This window comes from Drosophila arizonae, chromosome X (genome assembly GCF_054131065.1).
Source record: "Drosophila arizonae isolate 15081-1271.41 chromosome X, UAZ_ARI_1.0, whole genome shotgun sequence".
NCBI lineage: Eukaryota > Metazoa > Arthropoda > Insecta > Diptera > Drosophilidae > Drosophila > Drosophila arizonae.
Genome location: NC_142927.1, coordinates 1,032,104 through 1,059,832, shown reverse-complemented (window position 1 = coordinate 1,059,832; position 27,729 = coordinate 1,032,104). Strand labels below are relative to the sequence as shown.

The 27,729-nt window shown below is 46.6% G+C and overlaps 1 protein-coding gene across 4 annotated transcripts; it reads left to right on the top strand.

The window, feature by feature from the left end:
- The first annotated feature begins 1,166 nt into the window (after positions 1-1,166).
- On the top strand, positions 1,167-23,826 carry sev (receptor protein-tyrosine kinase sevenless). Of its 4 annotated transcripts, none has more exons than XM_089474578.1 (12): positions 1,167-1,254; positions 4,413-5,713; positions 11,545-11,619; positions 13,273-13,338; positions 13,432-13,767; positions 14,345-14,581; positions 14,640-14,962; positions 15,696-20,563; positions 20,977-21,254; positions 21,323-21,514; positions 22,628-23,067; positions 23,153-23,826. In XM_089474578.1, the coding sequence occupies exons 2-12, from the start codon at positions 4,631-4,633 to the stop codon at positions 23,505-23,507; spliced, it is 8,253 nt and encodes a 2,750-aa protein (XP_089330704.1). In that variant the 5' UTR covers positions 1,167-1,254; positions 4,413-4,630; the 3' UTR covers positions 23,508-23,826. The 4 variants fall into 4 exon arrangements, with proteins under 4 accessions (XP_089330704.1, XP_089330707.1, XP_089330705.1 ...); XM_089474581.1 differs by having other exon boundaries at positions 1,235-1,254; positions 4,552-5,713; XM_089474579.1 differs by lacking the exon at positions 1,167-1,254 and adding an exon at positions 2,269-2,816.
- The last annotated feature ends 3,903 nt before the right edge of the window (positions 23,827-27,729 follow it).

Genomic DNA, 27,729 nt, shown 5'->3' with positions numbered 1-27,729 from the left:
ATGCGCAAAAAAACCGTTTACTTCAAGTCAATGCACATTGATTGATCAATCAATATATATGTATAGCATATATTAGAATTCTTATATCTCTCTCTACACTAAACATAATTTAGTCATAATCAGTAATATATTAGTCATACAATAGCCATACATCAATTATATATCTGAGAAACATCATACATCAGTCATGTAACAGTCATACATCTGAAATATGTATATTAGTCATACAGTAGCCATACATCAAATATATTTATAAGAAACATCATACATTAGTCATACATCAGTCATCTATCAGTCATACATCAGTAAAATATTAGTCATACAATAGCCATACATCAATTATATATGTGAGAAACATCATACATCTGTCATACATCAGTCGTCTATCAGACATACATCAGACATACGACAGGCCTACATCAATCATATAACATTCATTCTTCAGTCGTACATCATTCGTACGTCAATCATACATCAGTAATATACCAGGCATACATTAAACATGTATCTGGCATACTTTAATCATACATTACTCATACATCAGTCAGGCATTAGTCTGGAATGAGAGACTGATTGATCAGTCTTTGCTTGATTGATTGAACATGTGCCATAAGAGGAAAGTTTTGTATTCATCATCGAGTGAATGACTGCTGACTGATTGAGACTGATTGCCTGAATGACTGACCAACAGATTGACGAGCTAACTCTCGACAAATCAAGTTAATAAATGACTGACAGACTGATCGATAGACGGGCAATGGCTAGAATCGAATAGATCGATAGCACTGACTATTAATGCCCAAGTACATGAGTTTCTTCGCAGCACTTGCAATAGACTGCCAATAATTAGCCGGGAATGTCAAATCACTTGCCATTAATTGACGCAGACAGCGAATAGTCCAACTAATCGTGGCTACAGCTCGCTTTTAGTTTCCACACGAACTGCGCGAGCTGCATAAATTGTCGCTGAAAGCTGTTCGAGAAAGAGGTGTAAAGCGAAATTTGGGAATTGCTTTTTATGAAACCCAACTCTCCCTCTCTCTCTCTCTCTCTCTCTCTCTCCCTCTCTTTCTCACGCTCTTGCTCTCTCCTCTCTGGATGAGGCTGGCGTTGATCGTTGTTTGCTGTTTGTTGATCGTTGAGCGTCTTTGGCTTGGGGTTGTTTTTGTTTTTTTTTTGTTTTTTTTTTTTTTTTTTTGGAGCCGTCGCCGTTTGCCGGTTTCATCAGTTAAGCGACGATCGCGGCACGGTTAAGTACGTAGCGCACTATAGATATAAAGATATATAGATATATACAGATATCTAAACTTAAGCCGATACAGATACAGATACAGATACAGATACAGATACAGATACAGATACAGATACAGATACAGATACAGATACAGATACAGATACAGATACAGATACAGATACAGATACAGATACAGATACAGATACAGATACAGATACATATACAGATACAGATACAGATACAGATACAGATACAGATACAGATACAGATACAGATACAGATACAGATTACAGATACAGATACAGATACAGATACAGATACAGATACAGATACAGATACAGATACAGATACAGATACAGATACAGATACAGATACAGATACAGATACAGATACAGATACAGATACAGATACAGATACAGATACAGATACAGATACAGATACAGATACAGATACAGATACAGATACAGATACAGATACAGATACAGATACAGATACAGATACAGATACAGATACAGATACAGATACAGATACAGATACAGATACAGATACAGATACAGATACAGATACAGATACAGATACAGATACAGATACAGATACAGATACAGATACAGATACAGATACAGATACAGATACAGATACAGATACAGATACAGATACAGATACAGATACAGATACAGATACAGATACAGATACAGATACAGATACAGATACAGATACAGATACAGATACAGATACAGATACAGATACAGATACAGATACAGATACAGATACAGATACAGATACAGATACAGATACAGATACAGATACAGATACAGATACAGATACAGATACAGATACAGATACAGATACAGATACAGATACAGATACAGATACAGATACAGATACAGATACAGATACAGATACAGATACAGATACAGATACAGATACAGATACAGATACAGATACAGATACAGATACAGATACAGATACAGATACAGATACAGATACAGATACAGATACAGATACAGATACAGATACAGATACAGATACAGATACAGATACAGATACAGATACAGATACAGATACAGATACAGATACAGATACAGATACAGATACAGATACAGATACAGATACAGATACAGATACAGATACAGATACATTTACAGATACAGATACAGATACAGATACAGATACAGATACAGATACAGATACAGATACAGATACAGATACAGATACAGATACAGATACAGATACAGATACAGATACAGATACAGATACAGATACAGATACAGATACAGATACAGATACAGATACAGATACAGATACAGATACAGATACAGATACAGATACACTTAGGGATGCTGAAGGGCTTGCCGTCAATTGCAATTAAGCTGCTCAAATCAATTACGCGCATTAACAGCAAATTGAATTAAAGCGCGTGAACAACAACAACAACAACAAGATTCAACTATAGCAACAACTACAACATAAAGTGCTTGTTCGTCTCGGAGCTCGAATGTGATAAAAAAAAACAACATAAACAAAAATGCGAAATGTGCATAAACAAAAAATGAGAATTGAAAATAAAAAACAAGAATCAAGTGTAACAATCGAATTCGTAAATAATTAATTAATAACGGCATTTGCATAAAAAGTCATTTCGAATTGGATTTGTTGTTTTCTTTTTTTAATTCTTTTTCTGTTTTTTTTTTTGTGTGTGAGTGTGTGTGTGTGTGTGTTTTTTTTTTAATTATCCTCAGAGCCTCGATGGCGGTTAATTAGTGATAAATATTTATATATAGATGGAAATTTGTGTGAGCGTGTGCTGACGGGGTATATCGATTTCTAAGTGCGCGACATGGCTACTTCCACGGAGTGTGTGTATACATGTGTTCCAGATCTACTTCAGTGGAGTAGGATAGTTAACCTTCTCGGCTCTAGCCGTCTCTCTGCTTGCTCATCTTCTGTCTCTCTTTCCATCAGTCTCTCTGTCTGTCCGCCCGATCTTCCATAAAATTGCATAATTTTTGGCTTAAAGTCATCGATAACTTTGCTGATTAATAAAAATCGATAAAAATCGATTACGAATTCGATATAGTTAACCGTATAGAGCGTATGCGTTGCTTAATTATCTTTCTGATCCCTCGCTTTGCGACGCAAGGGTATCTGCTAGTCGTGCATAGCTCACTGTGAGATTCTTAGTGTTTTTAAGTCCTCTTTATGTTGTAATTCAGTTGTTCTAGGGCCTAGAGTCTTGCGGTCAATTAGTGTTAATGTAAACATAAATATATCTACATATATAACTGTTTGTTTTTCTCCTGCTCTATGTGGAACATTTGTTGACTTTATTAACGACCCTTCAATTGTGTTCGGCTGGTCATTCACTGTGGAGCATATTAGTTGCGTGCAATGCTGTCTGTTTGTTTCATCATTCATAGCCTCACATGTTCCGTCCGTCCGTCTGTCCGTTTTATTCCTCTCGCCGCCTGTTCCTCCCAGTTTGCACATCCATTCGTGTCTTGGCCTGTCAGTCCATTCGTTTTGTTCCTTCGCATCTGTTCAATCGTTTGTCTTTCCGTCCGTCCATCCGTCCGTCCGTCCATTTTTTTTTCCGTTGCTCCATTGTATTTTCGTACTTCTGTCCGTTCATTTGTCATTTCTTCCGTCATGCCTTCTGTCCCACTATCCGTCCGTTCGTCCGTTAGCCCATGCCTCTCCGTCTCCGCCCGTCTCCCAGTCTCTTTCTTTATCCGTCTCGCCTTTGCTCGAACTCGAGCCTACGCCGCAGCGAGCCACTTTTGATCACTAAATTATTAATGGGATTCTACAAAGTAGATGTGGAATGATGTTGAATAATTAAATTGCTTAATATGCCAAAGTGGGACTCGCACCTTTGAGCTTTGCGAATCGCTATTTCTGGCCTGAGCTCGTTACTTCCATTCGACTTGAACAAGTAGATCAACTATATACATACATATATCTATACATATCTGAGGTATTCCCTATAAGCATATCGACTTGAATTGTGCCCGCACATTGAACTCTTCGCCCCATTGCTGTGAGCTTATTATAATGAACATGATATGCAAATTCCCCTTTTTTGTCGATGCCGATGCGAATTCCAATAAGAGACGACGAGGTTCTTATTGGATTTTTGGATTTGGTTTTATATTTTTGTTATTTCGTTTTACAATTTCAGGCAAAATGTAAATTGCAAAGCGTCGATCGAAGCTTTTTGAACAGCAAATCGAACAAATCCAGAAATTGGAAACCAGCTCAGACACACAAACACACATACACACACCCACACACGCACACATAGTAACACTCGCTTACAGAGGTGTAGGTCGGGCTTTTGTTTTATTTGTATGTGTTTCAATGAATATTTCGCATGGAAATTGATGCAAATTGTTGACTATGTTTGGTCAAAATGATGCGGCAACAACAACAACAGCAGCAACAGCAACAACAACAGCAACAACAACAGCAGCAGCAGCACAGCAGCAACAGCAGTTGCTAGAAGAGTTACCGCTTCTGCAGCAGCACAAAGAGCAGCAACAGCAGCAACATCGGAATCTCAATCAGAATCTCGAGAGGCAACAGAATCAGCAACAGCAGCAACAGTTGCTGGAGCAGCAACATACACTGAAGCAGCAACAGGCGCTACAACAGCAGCAGCGGCAATATCTGGAACAGCAGCAACAAACCCTTAAGCAGCAGCAGCAGCTGTTGAAGCAGCAACAGCAGCAACAACAACAGTTGCTGTTACAGCAGCAACAGCAGCAGCCGCGACGCTTTAGCTTTAGCTTCAATGTTAAGATTGCTGTGAATGTCAATACGAAAATGTTGGCAAATCAGGAGCGAGCCAAGCAGGAGCTAGAGCATCAGCAACACCAGCAACAGCAGCAACAGCAACAGCAGCAACAGCAACAGCAACAGCTGCAACAGCAACAACTCAAGCAACAAGAATTGCTACGATCTCGTTCCCATGGCAATTGTTCTGGGCAAAGCCTGTTGCAGCTAATCCGCGGCAGCTTCTCGTGCAGCCGCAACGGCAACATCGCCACCATGTTGCTGGGGCACCTGCTTGTGCTGCTGCTGTTGCTCTCGCTATGCTGCACCGTTTGCTGTCGCTCGCAGCAACAGTTCGGCTTCACGCCAGCAACACCGACCACGGCAGCAACAGTTGCTGTGATACCACTCGCCCAGGCGAACATGCGACCCACCCTGGACAGCGATGTGGTTGAGAAGGTCGCCGTCTGGGCCAAGCACTTGGGCGCCTCACCACCCAGCGTCGCTGAGGGCATTGTCATCAGCAGCGTTGTTCGAGCGCCAGTTCACACGGAGACGCGCGAGCAGCAGCAGCGACAGCAACAACAACAGCAACAGCAGCAGCAACAGCAGCAGCAGCAGCAGCAACATGAGAGCAATGCAGGCATCGATGAGCGAATCGTTCTGGAACACGTTACCCGCGACTGCGTTCAGCGCTGCATTGTAGAGGTGAGTCGAAACTTCTGGCACGATGAATATAGCTAGGTCTATTATAGAATCTAGGGTCTGATTATCAGCAGCTGCAAGCTTATGTAAGCATAGTCAGAGGAGCTTGAGAGACTTGAGACTTGAGACTAGAAAGATCCGAGTGATGAAATTTGATTTGCTGTAAGATCTAAAACTCAAGATTCTCCCCTAGATCAGTAAAGGCGGGGTGCTTCAAGTGCCCCAGAATGAAAAGCCGCTGAAATTTAATCGAAGACATCTCTACTCAACCCAAGAGGGTTCTCTGATCTACTGCTGAGAAAAGTAAAGTTTTTGGGCCTCTTGTTTACCCAGAACCCAATGTAAATGTGACAAAATGAATCGATACATTTATATCGATTATATATAGATTCATTATCTATTATATATCGATTGATTTTATCAAAGCCTATCATATACATACATACATCTATTCATGATTAGGAATGAGCTGATCTATATGGCTACGGCTCTACTTTCAAGGCAAGCTCTTCTCGCTTACTGTAATTTATCCTCCTGATAAAGCTAATGTTACCTATGCTATCCACCTCTTTCCCTCTCTCTCTCTCCACTTGCAGCTAATCTATTATTAACTCCAAAGAGAGCATTGCGTGATCGAATTGAGTCTATCTTTTGTCAATGAGTAGCTGAAAGCCAACATCAGCTACGTTTAGTCACATGGCACGAAGCCTATTGAAATCAGAGGCTTTAATTAAGCGATCTACGTGATCTACATACTTGATCTATGTGATCTATCTAATATCACCCCCTTTCTCGTCCCCTCATTTCTTTATTTATTGTCAAGTTACTTGATTATAGCTTGTAGTCCGCTTCGCTTGTCATGTCAAAGGGGCACTTAAATCAGCGGCATCTACAATTTAGATGCTAAATGGAACGATTATTTGTATCTATCTCAGCTTTTGTATCTGAATCTGAAACTGTATTTGTGTATGCATGTGCAACAGGAACTGCAACTAATCTGTATCTGTATCTGTATCTGTATCTGTATCTGTATCTGTATCTGTATCTGTATCTGTATCTGTATTTGTATCTGTATCTGTATGTCTGTATCTGTATCTGTATCTGTATCTGTATCTGTATCTGTATCTGTATCTGTATCTGTATCTGTATCTGTATCTGTATCTGTATCTGTATCTGTATCTGTATCTGTATCTGTTATCTGTATCTGTATCTGTATCTGTATCTGTATCTGTATCTGTATCTGTATCTGTATCTGTATTCTGGTAGCTGTATCTGTATCTGTATCTGTATCTGTATCTGTATCTGTATCTGTATCTGTTCTGTATCTGTAATCTGTATCTGTATCTGTATCTGTATCTGTATCTGTATCTGTATCTGTATCTGTATCTGTATCTGTATCTGTATCGTATCTGTATCTGTATCTGTATCTGTATCTGTATCTGTATCTTATCTGTATCTGTATCTGTATCTGTATCTGTATCTGTATCTGTATCTGTATCTGTATCTGTATCTGTATCTGTATCTGTATCTGTATCTGTAGCTGTATCTGTATCTGTATCTGTATCTGTATCTGTATCTGTATCTGTATCTGTATCTGTATCTGTATCTGTATCTGTATCTGTATCTGTATCTGTATCTGTATCTGTATCTGTATCTGTATCTGTATCTGTATCTGTATCTGTATCTGTATCTGTATCTGTATCTGTATCTGTATCTGTATCTGTATCTGTATCTGTATCTGTATCTGTATCTGTATCTGTATCTGTATCTGTATCTGTATCTGTATCTGTATCTGTATCTGTATCTGTATCTGTATCTCTAACTGTAACTAAAATATTTGGGTTACCTGCCAAATTGATGGTAATTTGCATGAATGCACATTGTGTGGGCTGCTTCCTCGAATGTTCTCTGGATCTGTCTTTGCTCTATGTGAAACTTGCCTGTTGTCGGCTCCAGATGGCGACGGCTGCTTACCAGTTAGAGCTAGTTGTGTTTATTAATTGCCCAAAACCAAAATAAATAAATAGAAATTGTTAGAAATGGAAACAAATTGAAAACATATTTCATCATCTTTAGTTATATATATATAAATAGAGAGAGAGAGAGAGAGAGAGGGAGAGAAACCAAATTGATGCTGTAGCGCTGCTTTTAATTAGTTTCTCGGTGAACTCGACTCGCGTCTGTTCACGTATCTGGCATAATTAAAAAAGTACTTAAGTGGTCTTTGTTTTTTCTACTTTATATTTGTAATTTATGTTTGTTTTTCACAATTGTTGCCATCATTATTCAATTATCGCTCTGAAATGCCCGATAGATGGCGCCATATAGCAGTATCTATATCCAATCTTTTCTCATTGTGCTTTTATCATTATCGATAATCTATTGATATGTAATCGATATAAAGATTATCTCTGACCTGAGCCTCTCATTATTTTCACTTTTCACATTCCCTTTCCCATCCTTTACATCTTTCTCCCTCTCTCTCTCTCTCTTTGTCTCTCTCTCTCCCTCTTATGTTTGCTAATCGATAACTGCTTATCGATTAAGCTGAGAATGCAAACAGCTGTCAGAGCATTCAATTAGACACTAGTTAGGGCTAGAGTGCGCTAATTAAGCGCTACACATTTCACGCTCACTCAACACTCGGCAATTCCCATTTCACTGCTCGTAAAGCCCATGCCCCATTGCCCCGACCGAGACCCATTTAAAAAGAGACAGAGAGAGAGAGAGAGAGAGTGAGGGCAATGCAATCGAAAGCCCCATCTCGATGTCAGTTTGGCTTAATTAAAGCTAATCAGGCAGCCTAATTGCTGTAAATGCTGTACGAACTGAGATTCAAACACGGATTGGGAATTCGAGATGCTCTCGCACTCTTTCTCTCTCTCTCTCTCTCTCCCTCTCCCCGCTCTCTTTGCTTATCGGGAATGTCCCTAGTAGGTCTGTAAATTGTTGCTTATCGCTTGGCTGCTTTAATTGCCTCAGCTGCAGCTGCCTAGGCAGCTCTAGAGGGGCAGCCGAATAGATTGGATCGCAGCGCAAATATCTAGCTCTACGAAAGAATCACTCGACGCGATGATGATGCTGTTGATGCTGATGATGCTGATGATTCTGTGCAAAATGCTCAGCCAATTTATTTAGCTTTTCGGACTGCAGCGCAATAAATCAGCAGCAGTATGTGTGACCGACTAGCAGATACCCTCACCCCATTGAACTATGCCTAACCTAACCGGTTTTCAGTTTAGAGTTGTATTTTTATACGTTTGCTGGAAACTTTTAATATAATTAATATATTTCGAATTCTAAAGAAAGTTGAGTTATGCCAAAATAACTTTAATCCTAAACGAGGGAGAGAGAGAGAGTAGCAATCACGATTTGATTTAGGCCTTACGCGAGCACTCATACCAAATCTCCAGCTCTTGAGGATCTCGACTTTTGCTCAAAGAAACCAGTCTTTAAAGTGATATCTAATTAGTAGATGACTTTATCGTATTTCTCTAAATTTTAGATCATTTCAGATAGACTTTTCATATTTAGATACCAGATGTGTCTCCAATGCTCTGCTCTCTTCAATATACCCGCATTGGTTAAATGTGAAGAGTGTTTTTCACTAGCAACAGCAACAAATGGTGTCAATAACACACACACATATACACTTTGGCAGCAATAGCTGTGTGTGTGAGTATGTGTGTGTATGTTAGTCAGTCAATCACTCAGTCAGTCAGTCAGTCAGTCAGTCAGTCAATCAGTTAATGTAATAGAAATTGTACAACAAAAGACGCTGCAACGACGACATGAAAGTCCCCCTCCAATGCCAATTAGCTAGCAGCTCGCCCTACGTGCCACGCCCGCCCACTCGACGCCACCCCCTTACATCTTTCATCTCACACACACATACACACGCACATACAGAGAGAGACGCATACACACACACAAATACACACACAGTCACTGTGAACAGTTTGTGAAAAAGCCAATCAAGCTAAATTAATAAAATATTACGTAGAATTCTAAATTAAATTGACGCGTGTGCAAGAATAAAGAAACACAAACATACCCACACACACATACATTAATGCATGTATGTATATGTGTGTGTGTGTACACAGAGATGTGTAAATTGTGCAACTGCATGCGATAATTTGAAGCTTAAAGGCAATTCGAAATTCGAATCATAGAAACGAAAGCCGAAATGGGAAATTGGAATTGAAAATGGAACTGGAGGGGGAGGGGGACTTGGAGAAGGAGATAGTGCTAAGGATAGAGAGAGAGGGAGAAAGAGCGATAGAGTTAGAGAGAATAAGAATGGGGAAGAGAGAGAGAGAGAGAGAGAGAGAGACAGAGAGAGAAAAAGATTCATACCAACTATAAGCTCTCTGACAGAGAAAGAGAGAGAGATAAAGAGACGGTTATAAAAGAGAGAGATTCATATTGAAGAAAGAGAGAGAGAGAGAAAGAGAGAGAGAGAAAGAGAGAGAGAGAGAATGAGAGAGAGAGAGAGCGAGATAATGAGAGGTATATAAAAAGAGAGAGAGAGAGAGAGATCCATATTAAATATTAGTTCACTAAGGCGCTGAAAGAGAGAGAAGGTTATAGTAATTCTGACTGAATTGAAAAGAAAAGGGAAAAGGAGAGACGGAGAGAAGAGAGAAAAAAGGAAATCAAGGCAGACTCAGGGCGAGGGAGTCGTTCACTTAGAGAAAGCGAGAAAGAAGAGAGAACTAATAATAGATTCTGAATAAAACACAAACATATCGTACAAGTCGAGGGCAGAGGCAGAGTCTGGGCAGACATTGACGTAGAAACAAAGAGCGAGCGAGAAATTGAATTGCCTATTCAAGTAAGTCGAGCATTGTCTGGCTGGACTTAATTTGTGTCCAGTTCAGCTGTGAGTAGGAATTACATTTTGCTAGCCCCATGGAGGTTCTCTTGCTGCTTCTTCTTCTGCTGGTGTGCCCCACTGGAGATCCATTCTATTCATGCTAATGCACAGCTCCATTATGTAGCACTAGGTTAAGCAACTTTTGCACGTCTCTTGTTGACCTTCGATGCGAACAAAATGTTTTTTCTTTATTTCTTTTGGCTAATTATCAATGCAGATTTATTTCGAATAGAGCAGAGATCAAAGATTCACGTGCTCTAAGCAGAAAAGAGCGAGAGGCAGAGAGGGGGAGGCTGAGGGAGAGGGAGAGGGCAGTCTGAAACTCGTTTGGCGTGACGCACGTTAAATGTTGAGTTGGTCAAATAGATTTGTGCATTTTTAATAGGCAGAAATTCTCAGTTATCGAGTTGAAAGCCAGCGAATCAACAAATTGCGAATACCCAGTGCAAGGTGTGTGAGTGGGTATATTGACAGCTTAGTGGGTGGAGTTTGTCTACAATATACTAGAATGTATCCAGTCTTCGTATATTTACTCTCCATGCTTTACATAGATATCGCTACAGTTTCCATTTATATCACATTCAATCCGAGTTAATCTACCTCGCTTCGGCGTACTCACCTATTACAGGGTATCTTAATTAAGCTTTTTATTGTAGATAGAGGACAAGTTTTAAAGGTCACAAGCTGGCTAAGTGCACTACCTCTCACTCTATCTCTCCCTCTCTCTCTCGCAGCCCTTCTCTTTGCTTACTTGCTCCCCTCTTTCATTCGCTTTCTTCAGCAATTGCCTTTCTCCGCGCTGTGCCATTGTCTGAATGCGAATGCACTGACATTGAATTGAATATTCTTCCCACGGCCAAGCTTCCCCTACACTGTCCTACGCCGCGTCGACACTCTCCTACATCAGCATTTCCGCTTGTCGCTCTTTATTGATGTTTCATTTCTCTTTTTCCAGGAGGATCTATTTCTTGACGAATTCGGCATTAAGTGCGATAAGGCCGACAACAGCGACAAGTGCTACAAAACTCGCGTAAGTCAACACCTGCCCCTTGCCACGCCCCCTCGCCCCCTCGCCACTGCGAAAGCGGTGTCGAGTGTAGCCCTGACCAAAGGCCGCAAAGCCCCGTAATTCGAAACCTGCTTTCGACTGACCCACAAAAAAAGGGATAGAAAAGCAAAGGAGAGACGAAAATCGAAAATCGAAAATCGAATCAATTCCCCGTAACTGAAGCCGAGCACCCCGAAATTCCCAGACAAAGAGTGTAATTGCAGAGCCAGCAAAATGAACGACAGACAGATACTCTATCATATACATAAGCAACATAAATACATACATCTATACATATGTATATGCATACGTATGTTGTGCAGCATGAAAACGATTTCCTACGTCTGTTCTCCGATTGCAAGTTGGTTGACAAATTGAACGACTGGCAGATGCCCTATAATATACATAAATAAACGGTTTCAGTGCATATGCAACAAGTTTGCTTCAGAGCTTCATGGGATCTCTCTTTAACTGTTTTCCACTGGGCCATTATGCAAAATTGTGAACGACTAGCAGATACCCTATCTCGTACAAAGACATAGCATAGTGTAGTTTTTATGAAAAATGCTCTTAAGCCAATGTTTATGCGAGAAAGCGAGTTAAACAATGTGATGACCGACTATGGGACACCCATTACTATGCATTATCAAGGCATATTTGAACGAATACCCCTTTCTCAAGCGGATAGACCAGAGAATGTAAAAAAAGCAGAATGTAAAGTATACGAGCAAGTCAACTTCTGCTAAGAACTGAAAACACATTTGAAGTCGAAGCCGCTTCACGGCTCACATTTGTATTTAAGCTTAACCGCAAGCTGTTAGTGGTTGGTGCTGATTGAGTTTCCCCATGGGGGCTGAGCAAGGAGTATCACGATATCCTGGCCACAGTGGGAACTAGTTGCACACCAGCTCGAAGTGCATGAGACGCGCCCAGTCGTACTCCCGCTCCAGGCAGCTCAAGAACCCATTGAACATCAGGTGCAAGCCCATCAATCGACTCGACCTGCACTTCGAGCCGAGGTACTTGATCCCGATCTTCTGTGTGTTTTTTTTTACCTTGCAGCAATCCATCTCAGCTCAGACTGGACTAGACTAGAGTTTTCCGGGGATTCCTTAGGGCGCATACGTATGCCACTCACCTATTGAGAACACGAAATTTTTCGATTACGACAAATTAAAAGATCACAAAAATATATAATAAGCAAAAAATTGTTATGGGCATCTAGAAATGCTTTGAAGTGAACAGCAAAGCCCGTTTGAACGGCTGAGATTTGTTGAGCAGACGGGCATACGATTAGTGTAGAGTAGTATTAGTACTGTCTTGAAATGGAGTCCATATATAGAGTCATTGACTGGGTGGGTAGTAGTTCTTTGAAAGACCTGAGCTTAGGCAGTAGTTATCATATGTGAGAGATATTCTTAGGTTGTCAGTAGTCTACGAGAAACATGACTCCAGCGCTCAAAGCTCTTCCTTCCCATAGACTTTTACTATTTCTTCTGCTCCTACTTAAGACTTGTAGTAGTCTTTCCTCACTTCGACTTTCACATTCGCTGATATATATCTTTGCTTAAGGAATTTCCATTTCTACTTTCATAATTCATATCTTTCTCTCCCTCTCTCTCTCTCTCTTTGCAGTGCACCAAGGGCTGTGCGCAATGGTATCGAGCACTCAAGGACATCGAGCCCTGCCAGGAGGCCTGCGTAAGTGACTATCTCTCTCTCTCTCTCACTTACTCTCTCTCTCTCTCTGCACATCTCTCTTCCTATCTAAATCTCTCTTTCTCGCTGCTCTAGGCCTCCACGCAGTTTTATCCTTACGATTTGCCCTGCATTGGCGCCTGCGAGACGTCACAGCGGGACTATTGGCATCTGCAGCGCTTGGCCATGGCCAAGCTGGTGGAGTCGACGCAGCCGCAACTGCTGGAGCCATCGAGCGACTCGTCCGCTTTGACCATCAAGTGGAGCATTCAGTTTCCAGAGAACTTCTTGGCCAGTCGGCCCTTCAACATACAATATCAGCAATTGGATCAGCTGACGGAGCTGGCCTGGCATAATCTGGCCGACTACGACTGCGATGAGTACTACGTGTGTGAGATACTCGAGGCGCTTATTCCCTACTCGCGCTACAGGGTAAGTTGCCAGCAGCCACACAGACAGGCAGAGAGAGACGGTGTGCCATTGATAATGCTTGTTGGCTGGGATAAGTCCTGATTGGGTTGGAGATCTCATGTAGTCAGGCTCAGAGTTGATCTATAAATGAGAAGGAGAGGCCTCCAGTGGGCTTAGGCATTACACAAACGGTAGAGATCTAATATACCCACTATACAGACTATACATATATATAGATATATATGATTTCATGCTCTCAAATCAGAATGAAATATAAGTGCATACAAACATAAATTGAGAAAGAGTCATAGATATGTGTGTAAGAATGCAGAAGGTGCCACTGAGCACTACCGAGTAGACAGATATTGCTCTAAATTAATATATCCGCTTTGTACCTGATGGAGAGGATGTTAAGAGCTGTCTCTGTCGTAATAGGAATAACTTATGGAGAGAAAACTTGTACACGAAGAGCTTATATACCCGTTTTAACTCTGTCGATTTGTCAATTCAGAGTTGATCTACTGAGAAGCTTAACTCTTCCAATAATTTACGCCTTACTCCCCTCCCTCTCTCTCTCTCTCTCTCTCTCACACTTTAGTTTCGCTTTGAGCTGCCTTTTGGCGAGGGCAGCTCGGATGTTCTCTACTCGCCAGCCACGCCCATCTATGAAACGCCCATCGAAGGAGCACCCATCTCGGCGCCAAGCATTGAATCGGTGCTGGCGCTGGACGAGCATCACGTGGCCCTTCACTGGCGTCCCGGCCGCTACAGCAATGCGCCGCTCGAGGGCTACAAGCTGCAGCTGAGTGGCGGCAGCAACGACAGTCGCGAGCAGGTGAGTCCAAGTCCAGCTGCAGGTGTCCAGATACACATCAATATCTCTTCTGCCTCAGCTGCTGCCCGCTCAGCGCACGAGCTGCATCTTCGGCCAGCTGCAGCCGCTGACCAACTACTCGCTGTCGCTGAGCATGATCAACAAACAGGGCCAGGGACCCTCGGCCGTGGCTGCGATTCAGACGAAGCCGCCGCTGGAGCCGCAGCAGCTGCTGAGTGTGCTGCTGGCCAGCAGGCGGCAAGTCGTCTGGCAATCCCTTGAGCCGGCGGGTGAGACGCGCGTCGTCTACCGCTCCAACGAGCAGACGAACATCAGCGACTTGGCCTGGTCGCAGCGCGAACAGCGACTCTGGCTACTCGACTCGCTAGGACAGCTGCACAGGTGAGTGATTGATGGGGGATGTACCCAACTGTACACTGCGCTAGCCTCGGCTAGGAGCCATGTAGCTTAAAAGTGTTTAGCTCCGATTGGGTTGGATCTTCAGGATCGTCAGTCCATCAATCAAGTATAAGATATACAACAAAAATCATCAGTTAATTGATAAAGTAGTCCATCAATCAGGTTCATCATTTAGGTACTTAAATGTGAATTATGTTAGTATTCTTAATCAATCAATCAAGTCGTCAATCAATCAAGCTGGTTGATTCAACAATCAGGCGTTCAATCTATGAATCGTCCAGACAATAATATCCTCTTAAATAGAGCAGAGTCTACTTTAGGTCAGTCTATCAGTCGGTCAATCAATCAGTGAGTATTGCAATTATCCTGTCAATCATTTAGATAGTTTGACAAACATAATTATGCTATGGTGTACTCTGAAAATCAGTAAGTCAATCAGGCAGTTCAGCAATCTGCAGTCAATCAATGATTCAAGTCAACTCAGTCAGCCTATCTCTCATTCAAGCAGTTATACATTCAATCATTCTCATTCTCATTCTCTATTCTCACAGTTAGCTATCAATCAGTCAGCAATCAATCATCAGTCATTCAAACATAACAGACTGGTTAACATACATGTATGTAGATATCCCTTTGTGTTTCCAAGAATCCATCAGTCAGTCAGTCACAGCAACAATCGTCAATCAAATGGTTAAATCCTCTTCCTTTTTCGCAGTCAATTACTGGATGAGCCGGCGACTAGTGCGGCGCGAGCTTTGCACCTGCAGCTGCCCGGCAATTGGACAGCGCGAAAGGTGAGCCTGGACTGGCTGCGGCAACGACTGTACTTGGCAGCGGAGGCAGGAGACGGTGCGGAGTACGAACTGTTTAGCTGCTCGACGGAAGGAGACGACGTGCAGCAGCTGAACGCACAGCTGGGCGAGACGGTGCAGCAGCTGGAGGTGGATGCACTGAATGGCTGGCTCTTCTGGTCGGACGGGGAGTCGCTGCATCGCCTGGACTTGAGCAGCAAGGCTAGGGTGCGAGTGGGCCCGGCCCAAACGAGGCTGGGCAACTTTGTGCTGGAGCCGCAGCGTTGGCTGCTTCACGTGCTGCTCCTGGAGGAGCAGCAGCTGCTGGAGCTGAGCTACGACGGCAGCTACAAGCAGCTGAGGCCACTGAGGGACGAGAACTGGCTGAGCTTCGCGCTGAGCGTCGATCAGAAGCAGCTGCTGCTGATCAACGACAGCAAACTGGAGATGCAGAGCAAGACCAGCAGCTGGACGATGCAGCGCGACGAGCAGGAGCTGCTGCAGGAGGAAATCTTCGAGAGCGTGGCCCTGGAGCGACGTCGCCAGCCCCTGGCCCTGGAGCCGGCCCAGCCGCAGCAGCTGCGCGCCATGCTCGGCGCTCAGGCGGCCAAGATCAGCTGGCAGCCGCCGGCCCTCAACCCCTACCAGACCTTGTCCGTGGCCAACTTCAGCTACGAGCTCGAGGTGCTCGACGTGGGTAGCCAGAGCGCGTACAACATACGGAATATCCGGCAGCTGAGCTTCGGCCTGGAGCGCCTGCAGCCGAACAATCTCTACCAGCTGCGCGTGCGAGCCATCAACCAGGCCGGCTGGGCGGGCGAGTGGACGCAGCAGATCGCGACGCGCAGCTGGCCCCTGGGCGAGCACCGCCTGCGCTGGGCCACGCGCCAGGGCCGGCTCTACATGACCAACGAGCTGGGCGAGCAGCTGAAGGCTTTGCCCGCCAAGCTCGCCCCCGCGCCCAGCCCCCTCGTCCTGGTCAACGAGAGCGTGGCCTACTACGTCAGCGAGCAGACCCTCTACTGCGTGCACCGGCTGGAGCCCCAGCTGAGCTGCGGCTCCCTGAACCGCCTGCAGCAGGTCAGCTCCGTGGCCTACGACTGGCGCGGCGGCATGCTCTACTGGACGGACCTGGCGCGCAATGTGGTGCAGCGCATGGACCCGCTGACGGGTGAGCGGGAGCTGCTGCCCGTCTTTGGGGCTAGGCAGCTGGCCCTGGATGCGGAGCACGGCCAGCTGTACTACTCGAGCGAGGCGCACTTGGCCAGTCGCACGCTGAACACCCAGCAGGAGCTGGAGTTCTACCACGTCAACGGCCTCACCGGACGCATCCGCAACTTCTGCCTGGACCTGCAGCACCGTTATCTCTACTGGCTGGTCGAGGGCTCCAGCTCCGGCTCCGGCTCCGGTTCCGGCTCGAGCTCTCAGCTGTTGGTCTATCGCAGCGCGCTGTCCATGGACCGCAGCCTGGAGCTGCTGACGACGCTGAGCTCGATCGACGCCCTGCCCCACACGCTGCAGCACTTCCAGCCCTTGAACGCCCTGGCCTGGATCGCCGCCGACGGCAGCGCGGCGCACCTGCTGCGCTTGGACGAGAGCTCGAGGGGCACGCAGCCGCTGCAGCCGCTCGGCCTGGGTCTGAATGCATCGCTGACTGCGCTGCAGCTGCTGAGCGACAAGGCGTACCCCAGCCCGGACCAGAGCGTGCGCCCGCTGCCCGTGGCCGCGGAGAGCGTGCGCATCGAGCCGGGCGGGCACTGGAACGACTTCCGGCTGCGCTGGCAGCCCACGCACACGGCGGGCAACCACAGCATCAGCTACAAGCTGCTGCTGGAGCAGGGCGGCGAGCGGGTGCTCAGCCTGGAGCTGGCCACGGCCTTCGCGCGCATCACGCAGCTCTCGCAGGCCATGCTGCCGCTGAGGGTCAGCCTGACGCCGCACTCGGCCTGGCGCGCTGGACCCACCACTCGGCTGACGCTGGCGACGCCCTTGGCCGCGCCCACGCAGCCCCGCAGGCTGCGCGTCTTCGTGGAGCGGCGCGCCCAGGCGCTGCAGACTGGCGTCAACATCAGCGCGCTGCTGCGCTGGGACGTGCCCGAGGAGGAGCAGCAGGCGACGCTGCAGTACCGCATCAGCTGCTGGCACGGCGCCGACCTCCACGCCGAGCTGCTGCTCAACCAGACGCAGCTGGAGGCGCGCATTGGCCAGCTGCAGCCGGACGAGACGTACCGCTTCCAGGTGCAGGCCCAGCAGTCGACAGCGGCCACAAGCCACACGCTGCACATAGCGCCGGAGCTGCAGGCGGTGCCCCGGCTGCTCTACGCCAATGCCGAGCACATCGGGGAGTTCGACCTGGACCTGGCCAGACGCCGGCAGCTGGTCTACACGGCGAACCCCGTCGAGCACCTGGTCACCATCGAGGGCGAGCGGCGCCTGCTCTGGGTGAACGAGCACGTGGAGCTGCTCAGCCACGTGCCGGGCCAGGTGCCAGCCAAGCTGGCCCGCATGCGCGCCGAGGTGCTCGCCCTGACCGTCGACTGGGTGCAGCGCGTCGTCTACTGGGCCGAGCTGGACCAGCTGTCGGCGGTCGACCGGCTGCCCGCTGCCTGCCTCTACCGGCTCGATCTGTGCCGCTTCGAGGCGCGCATTTTGCCGGGCGAAAGGCTGTGGTGCACGCCGCGCGGTGAGCTCCTGCGGGACCTGATGGCGCTGCCCCATGCGCGCGCTCTCATCTGGCTGCAGCACTCGCTGAACGAGCGCAACGGCACCTTGAGGGGTCGCAGCCTAGCCAACGAGACGGACCTGCATTTCCAGGGCCTCACGCAGTCGCTGTGGCGCCTCTTCGAGGGCAGCCAGCAGCCGTCGGAGGAGACCGTCAACCTGGTCGACGATCTGGGCAGGCTGTGCATCTACCACATCCATCGTCAGCTCTGCACGCCCAGCTCCCTGAGCGCCCAGCTCAACCTGCTGAACGAGAACATCCTGCAGCTGGCCCAGGACTCTGGCTATCTCTACGCCCTGCGCAATGGCAGTCTGCGCGCCTTCGGCCGACGGCGCCAGCAGCTGGAGTACCTGCTGCCCTTGAGCTTTGATGAGGTGCGCCTGCTGCGCTCCTACAACTACCAGGCCTACCCCGACCGGCACTGCCTGCTGCTGCCCGCCTCCTGGAGCGGCCAGCACGAGCCGTTGGCCTCCAGCTGCGACGAAACCAATTGCACCCTGCAGCTGCCCCACCTCACAGCTGCCCCGGACTGCCGCCTGCCCATACCCGGACTGGGCTACCAGCTCAACTTGACGGCGAGCCAGGGCAACTCCAGTGAGCTGCGTTCGCTCAAGGGCTTCGCCGGCCAATCACTGAGCATTGCCGGTTTGAAGCCCTTCCACAGCTATGAGCTGGGCGTCTCATTGAGCAGCTACTACCAGACCGTCTTGAAGCTCGAGCCGCTGCTGGTGCTGCCGAAGCTGCGGCTGAGCACTGCACCCGCCACGCCTACGGCCCCTCGGAACTTCAGCGCCAGGGCCTTGAGTCCCAATGAGCTGGAAGTGAGCTGGCTGGCGCCACTGCAGCTGCGAAGCGAGAGCGTCTACTACACGCTGCACTGGCAGCTGATAGAGGAGGAGCACCAGGAGGATGAGCAAGCGGGAGATGTATGGGGCAGCCTTGAGGAGGACAAGGACAAGGACAAGGACTTGGGAGCTCAAGCAGGGAGCAATCAACAGACTGACGGAGCAGTACATCAGCAAGGCGAGAAAGCAAAGGCTCAATCAATGACTCCCGAGGCAGTGGATGAAGCAAACGAGCAAACAGGCAAAGACACAGATCAATCGTTGGTTAATCAGGAGGATCAATCATTCATCAATGCAGACGCGGGCGAGGCAGATACTGATCGGAATCAGACGGCGATCAACCCACCGCAGCAGCTGCGCCTGGAGCAAGCTGGTGTGCAGCGCTTGACCCAGCTTCAGCCTGGCCGCCTCTACCAGCTCTGGCTGCATGCCCATGCCACGCCCACGAAGTTCAACGGCACCAAACCCATATTGATTCGCAGCTACCAGAAGCTGCCGCCCTTGCAGCTAGTCGAGCTGAGCGCCTACTCCCTGACCCTGGCCTGGGCGGGCACCAGCGACGCCATCAGCTCGCTGATCCTCGAGTGCCAGTCGCTGAACAGCGAGCAGCTGAAGTTCAACGTAATCGCCAACTACACCTTGATGAAGCTGTCGTCGCTGCAGCCCAAGACGCGCTACTCCTGCCGCCTCGCCATAAGCTATGCCAGCACGCCAGCCGGCTCGGTTTACTATACGGCGAGCCAGGTGTTCGAGACGCTGAGCGATGCGCCCAGTGCGCCCGGACGACCGCAGCTGGAGCACATAGCGGGGGAAGTGTTCCGGGTCAGCTGGGCGCCCGCCTCCGAGAATGGGGTACCCATAATGCTCTACAATCTGGAGGCGCTGCAGGCGCGTCGCCCGAGTCGGCGTCGGAGACGCCGCGAAACCTCCCTCGCCACGCTGCCGTGGGCCGAGGAGCCGCAGGTCATCGAGGATCAGTGGCTGGACCTCTGCAACACCACCGAGCTGAGCTGCATTGTGCGCGACCTGCACTCGCGTCGCCTTCTACTGTTCCGTGTCAGGGCCAGGAACCGCCTCCATGGCTGGGGACCCTTCAGCGAGGACAGCGAACGCATTGCGGAGCCCTTCGTCTCGCCCGAGAAGCGCGGCTCGCTGGTCCTGGCCATCATTGCTCCAGCGGCCATTGTGTCCAGCTGTGTGCTGGCCCTTGTGCTCGTGCGCAAAGGTAAGCTCAATCATGTTCATCAATCGCCAAGCAAGTCAGTCGGCTGTACAAGCTTGCTCAGTCTTCAATCAGTCGATTTGTGGATTAAACAAGCTATGTACAACGTTCAATCATTTAATTCATGTCAAGGCCAAGTCGGTCAATCAGTAAATCAAGCGATTGTCAATCATCAATCAATCTTCAAGCAACATACAACGCTCCATCATTTCATTCGCGAGACCAAGTCAGTTTATTAATCAATCAATCGATTGTCAATCATCAATCATAAATCAGCTATCAATCAATCTCCGACTATCGTAAATCATGCCAACTATCTCGTATTCCTCTCTATACATATCCATCTATATATACATACATGCATATTTACTTATGTATAAATGAATCAATCAATATTCAATCAATCCATTTCGCAGTACAAAAACGTCGCCAGCGAGCCAAAAAGCTGCTCCAGCAGAGCCGACCCAGCATTTGGAGCAACTTATCGACGCTGCAGACGCAGCAGCAGCTGATGGCAGCGCGCAATCGCACGTTCTCGATGACGCTGAGCGACGCGGACATTGCGCTGCTGCCGCAGATCAGCTGGAGTCGACTGACGCTGCTGCGCTTTCTGGGCAGCGGCGCCTTTGGCGAGGTGTACGAGGGCCAGCTGCAGGGCGAAGACGAGGCGCAGCCGCAGCGAGTGGCCATCAAGGTGAGTGTTTAGTGCTCCTAGTTCACCTGCCGTGCCCAAACTGAAGCACCGTCCTCATCCACTTGCAGAGTCTGCGCAAGGGCGCCAGCGAGTTTGCGGAGCTGCTGCAGGAGGCGCAGCTGATGAGCAACTTCAAGCACGAGAATATCGTTTGCCTGATTGGCATCTGCTTCGACAGCGATACCATTTCGCTGATCATGGAGCACATGGAGGCGGGAGATCTGCTCAGCTACTTGCGTGCGGCGCGGCCCAACTCACAGGTGAGCGGATTGAGCCTAATTGCCAATTATCAAATACCTTGTATGCATGTATATATGTATATAATAGAAGTTACTGTTGCCCTACTAAAACTATATTTTCAATTGGTTCAATTGAACAAACGGAATATAAAGGATGGACACAAATACTTATGTACATACATACATATGCCGTCTCTGTCATACTTACACAATCGTTTGCCTGTGCTTCTTTCATAACCTTCTTCTTATACATACATGTACGTATGTATTACATATTATATGTGTTTGCATCTCTGCTACGACTCTCTCTTCTCTTTTACTTTTGTAAGCAGCTTATTAAGCTAGCTCGACTCTTAAAATACGCTGCGTGAGCTATCAATGCCTATAAAAACAAATCTTTACCTTCACTGCATCAAATATTCTGACCAATAATTTTTAAAAATAATATTACGTTTAATAAACATATACTCAGCTGCAAAACTCGGCATGTCATAGTAATAGAGTAGGGTATTCATATTTCGACACACATATTTAAGCAGAGTGTATTAAGCCTTCTATGTGTGCACAACCAAAATAGCATATTTGATGTATAAAGATTTAAATTTTGCTTATTGCTCATGACGTCATAGCTTGCCCACATTTTATGTATAATGTTATTCAACTTAACAGACTGAAAACAATTTAATAATATTCTCCCTAATAAAATGTCCCGTTCTTATGCACTCACTCAACGCATAAAAGCTTTTGTACCATAACAGAATTCAGACTCTCTAATGTGGCGTCACAATTTCTGCTGTCGACGCACGCTCTGTGTAACCTTTTGCACTCGAAGCCATGCGCTAAGCAAAAGCAAGAGAGAGACAGAGAGAGGGAGAGAGAGTAGCCACATTGCTTTATCTCTTTTCTGTGCATGGTGTCGAGTGAAGCTCGAAGACGATCAAAGGAGAGAACGAAAACGAAACCGTTTTCTATGCGCTCTCGCGTTGCTCTTTGCAATTGCTTGTTGTTGTTTTAGTTTTGGCTTAAAACAGTTAAAGTAGCCGAAAATAGAATTTGTGTGCGAGAGAGATGCCATCTTAGTTTGAATGCATTTAAAGCAGGAAATGACTGATACTGATGTACCGTTGCTTGCAGGAATCGCCGAAGCGCAAATTAGAGTTTGAGGATCTGCTGAACATGTGCCTGGACGTGGCCAATGGCTGCAGCTATCTGGAGGACATGCACTTCGTGCATCGCGACCTCGCTTGCCGCAATTGCCTGGTGTCCGATGGGGCAGCAATTGGCGGGCGACGCATCGTGAAAATTGGGGATTTCGGGCTGGCACGCGACATCTACAAGAGCGACTACTACCGCAAGGAGGGCGAGGGCCTGCTGCCCGTGCGCTGGATGGCACTCGAGAGTCTCGTCGACGGCCTCTTCAGCACCCAGTCGGACGTGTGGGCGTTCGGTGTGCTCTGCTGGGAGATACTCACGCTCGGCCAGCAGCCGTATGCGGCGCGCAACAATTTCGAGGTGCTCGCCCACGTCAAGGAGGGCGGCCGACTGCAGCAGCCGGAGCAATGTCCGGACAGACTGTAAGTGCCAGCCACATTTCAATGGTGCCCGCTCGGCGCCTGCAAAGGGGTATATTCGCTTCATGCATCTCGATTCTATTCACAGTTACGCGCTGCTCCTGCAATGCTGGCGCTCAGAGCCCTGGGAGCGGCCTAGCTTCAGGCGCTGCCACAGCGTGCTGCAGACGCTCAGCATGGATATGCCCATCATGGAGCTGGACGCGCAGGCTTTGTTGCACAGTGGCAATGGCAAGCCAGAGGTCAAGGTGCGTTTCGACGATGCGCCCGAGCGCCTCTCGCTGCAGATGGACACCAAGGATACGCAGGCACATGTCAGCATACACACTCAGACGCCCACACACACACCCACAGGCACACGCGCACACACACACGCACTTCCGCACACACAGACAGCAGAGAGTGGACAGCTGTATGCGAATGAAAGCGTCTCGCGGCTCTGAAATGCGGCTCAATCGCGCCTCGAATTGATTGAGCATTTGCTTTGGCGTGTGCACTCAGCCATGCCACGCCCACTTGCCAAAAACAATATACAGCCCACCCACATGCCGGGGCTGCGATAGGCAATTAAGTTTCTTTTTTTTTTCTGTACTGAAAAATTAGCCAAAACGAAACAAATGTTTTTATTTTATTTTATTTTTTTTGTGTCTAGTGTATAACATATGCATATACATATATCTATTTTTTTTAGTAGTTTACACATATGACATATTTTACGGTACTCTGTAACGATTTCGCAATAAATATTATATACGAAATACATTTTATATAAATGAATTTGAAAGCCAAGCCCATCTATGAGCTTAATCTCGAAAGGCTTAGCTGCGATTCCGTCATGTTTACCTGTGCAACTGTCAAAGCAGGGGCTACAATGTTGGTAAGCCATATTCATATATATGTTTATATATTCTCAATCTTATCTTCAGATTAAGCTTGAATCTCTTTTGAGTGCAAACAAAACTCAGTTTATTTAATATTAGCCCCGCTGTCTCTCCCTTACTCTCTCTCCCTCACTATCTCTCTCTCTCTCTCGCTGTATCCTCTTGTCTCTATCTGCAGCTCGCCCAAGTAAATGACAAATCGGCTTTGAGAGCAATTAGATATCGTCTCTTAGCCATTCGATTTGGACTCTCATTCGGACACGTGTCGCGGCTTATTTTAATTTCATTAAAATTTTTGCACATTTATAGCTTGGACAAAGTTTTCTATACGATATTTTAATTCTTTTCTCCTTCGCTTGGCGCTTTTTTCCTCATTGGTTTGCTACCCTATTAAATGTGTATGTAGTGAGTATATTGGTTTAGTGCATCACTATGCAACAATTGTTAAAAGCTTCAACTTCACTTGCTATATATCGATAAATATCGATACATTTACATTAAAAAACGGCTGAATGCTAATCTGGGTTCCTTCAGTACAGTTAGGGAACCATAAGACCCAGCATGGTTAAACTGTTGTGGTTTGTTATCAAAGCTGAAATCGATTACAGGGCATCTTACAGTCGAACATTCTGTATCTCAGAACTTTAACCTATTTGTTCATTGTGTGCGGGAAAATGTTGTAAGTTTGTGTAGAATGGCTCGAGATTTTTACCCATTCAAATTAAATGTGACTTTGAGCAAAACTTTGAACAATGGCTACTGAGATCGCTACCTCTCTGTCTGTCTGTCACACACACACATATACACACACATTTTGATTATATTTCAAACATCTCCAGTTGCAGGTCCATCCATCCATCCATCGGTCCATTCGTTCGTCCGCTCGCTGAATTTTCATCTCTCCCCAAACGATTTGCGTGAACTTTTCCATATGGCTCTCATTGAATTTCACAAATGTTGCTTGGCTACCAAAGGGAGACGAGGGCGGCGGCGGTGCAGGCTGGCTGTCTGACGGGGGCGTGGTCGCTGTTTGTGCCGCCCAAATAACAAATTGTAAATAGCTGCGCATAAATCGATTACCGTCGTCGCGTCTCCATCGTTTTCCTTCCCTGTTTGGAGTGGAGCATAAATAAAGCATTTTTAATATGCGCGTAAGCAGTTTTTCTTTTGCATACCCTAGACATTGGCAGCAGCGGGCATATTGGCGTGACCGGGCAGGTGGGAAGGAAAAAAGAGAGATAGGGAGAGATCTGCATACCCCATTTGCACTATATAAGCAAGAGTCACTTCAAACTTCCTTTATCTATCTATAGGGTATCTACTAGTTGAGTGAGTTATATAATGTGTTTTGTTATCATAGATGTCAACTGCCTCAGCTAAACCTTAGCTGTCTATCTATATCTATGTATAACAAGTTATATGCCTACAGGGTATCTGCTAGTCGAGCACGTCATATGCACAGCTATAGGTTCTGCATTTTCATTTGCCCTCTTTCTTGCTCCTCTCAACATTTCTCATGATGTAGTTATCTTTTTGTCCACAAGTTCTTCCCCGACAGGGCATAACCAAGTCGCGCATACCCCATGCAAAAGCATCTTCACTTCTGCTCTTATTTTTTTGCGTGCGACATAGATGCCTCGCGTTGACTTGCCATTGATTTCGCTTGTTGGTTTTTCGCTCTGCTTTGGGGCTTAGACTATAATATCGCGTATAGGGTAGGCGTGCCTCCGCCATGCCCCTCCAGCCACCTGCTGGCACCGCCTGCCCTTACTTGAGCTTTTGAGCAAGGATTTAATTTTATTACCTTGGTGCGTCTCCTGTTGACTTATTATGCTGATATGATTAAGTGGTTACGCGAGAGCTACTTGAAGTTTGGTTTCGGCTCGAGCCAGGAATGATGATAGGCATGGGGATGGGAATGGTGGTTAAAGTGGGGGCTACGTGGGGATAGGAAGTTGACTCAAGGGCTGGCGGTGGGCTTTTAAGATTAGGTTGGAGCCAGAATAGCGCAGAGCTTAGCTAGGCTGCCTCACAAAAATGAAATTGGTTTTTGATTAAAAGGGAAGAAATAAATATGGAGCGAACATTTATCTTTATCTAAACGAGCATTTGGTCATTATTATTGTTATCGGTATCGATCACCAGTTATCGATATATGACCGTTTATCATTCAGTCATGTGCTCTGACTGCCTGGGCTTCAGTCCCATCTCTAACATGTAACCAGCAAATGTTATCGTTTATCGTTTATCGACCCGCTGCAAACTCTATTTAGCTGCACGTGTGGCTGGTTATTAAATTTCATTTTGATTTTTATTGAATTTAATTTTTCACCAACTTTTTGTTCAAGCTGCGTTGCTCTGGATGAAGATATTGCCACACCCACACCCACACACACACACCTTTCTATCCGAGGACAGAGCGGAGCTGAGGAAGAGGAAGAGAGTGAAGTGGAGGTAGCAGCAGCAGCACTTAAAAATTTGTTGCCCTCAACTCTGGCAACAATTGATTGAAATTAGATGAGCTTTTCATAATACACAACTTACCTGTAGGTGTAGCTAAGCAGGTGTGCGTATGTGTGAGTGTGTGTGTGTGTGTGTGTGTATGTGTGTGCATGTCCTTGTGCGTTTTTCCATTAAGATTCACTCCAGCCACCACTCCCTCCTCCCCCTCCTCCTCCTCCCCCGCCGGCACCTGCTCAGTTCCATCTACAGTTGCAGGCGGGCGTGGAAAAAACTTGGTCTAGTTCTTAGATCCTGGCGTCGAGGACAACGCTAATATCCTTTTTGCCGTCTGCCGGCTGTTCGCTGCCAAATTGGTTATTAAAAGAGTCAACTAGTTGCGGCTCAGAGCAAAGCCATAAATAAATTGAGTGCTGGTTAGGCCAAGGTAACTACCTCGAGGGGAGATGCCAACGATTTAACTTGAGCAACTTTAAGAGTTTCCACCTCTCTCCCCCCCTCCCCTCTCTCTCTCTTTCTTTGGAGTTTATTTGAAATTTTAGCAAACTTTTCCTTGCCCCGCCCCCAATTACCCAGCACTTGAGCCAAAATTGTGCGCACATATGTACGTTGGCTCTGCTCTACGCATTTTCCATAAGCTACTCTCATTGCCACGCCCCTAGCCCCTGTCGAAAGGTGGCTTTGTGCAAATACCTCGGCAAGTTTAGGGCGCAGAGGCTTATAAAGAACTTGACAGTGCGCAACAATTTCGCATGGCCAGAGTGCACTTATTTTTGGCAGCAAGCATCAATCATCATCTAAATGCATGAGCACAAACAGCAGAGCCGGCATGCCCGACTGTGGAATACCCTGTCGGAGTTGGAATGTGTGTAAAAGCTGCATGGCGTTGCGTTATTAATTTCATAATGAATGTCTCTTCAAATAAATATTATTAAAATGGCTTAGGAGACTATGCCTGACTAGAATATACCCTGTCCTATCTGTATTTGTCTCTGTGTGATATTAACATGTGCATCGTCTCACTAAAAATACCCTGTAACAATTTGCAAAACTGCCGAAATGGAGATCATTTATGCAGACCAATTTCTTGCTTCTACTTGACTGTGCATGCATACCCTGTACATGTTTGAAAAGCTCTTGTATCTGAATAGGCTTTGTCTGTACAAACCATTTCCTTTATGGTCTATATTTAAGATTGATTACAAGTATCAATTATCGCGTGCAGAAGTGCTCTAATCGGCAGTTCCAGACTATAAAATACCCTGGAAATTGGTTCATTTATAATTTTAGAAAAACTTGCTCTCGATGTTGACTGCAAGCTGTC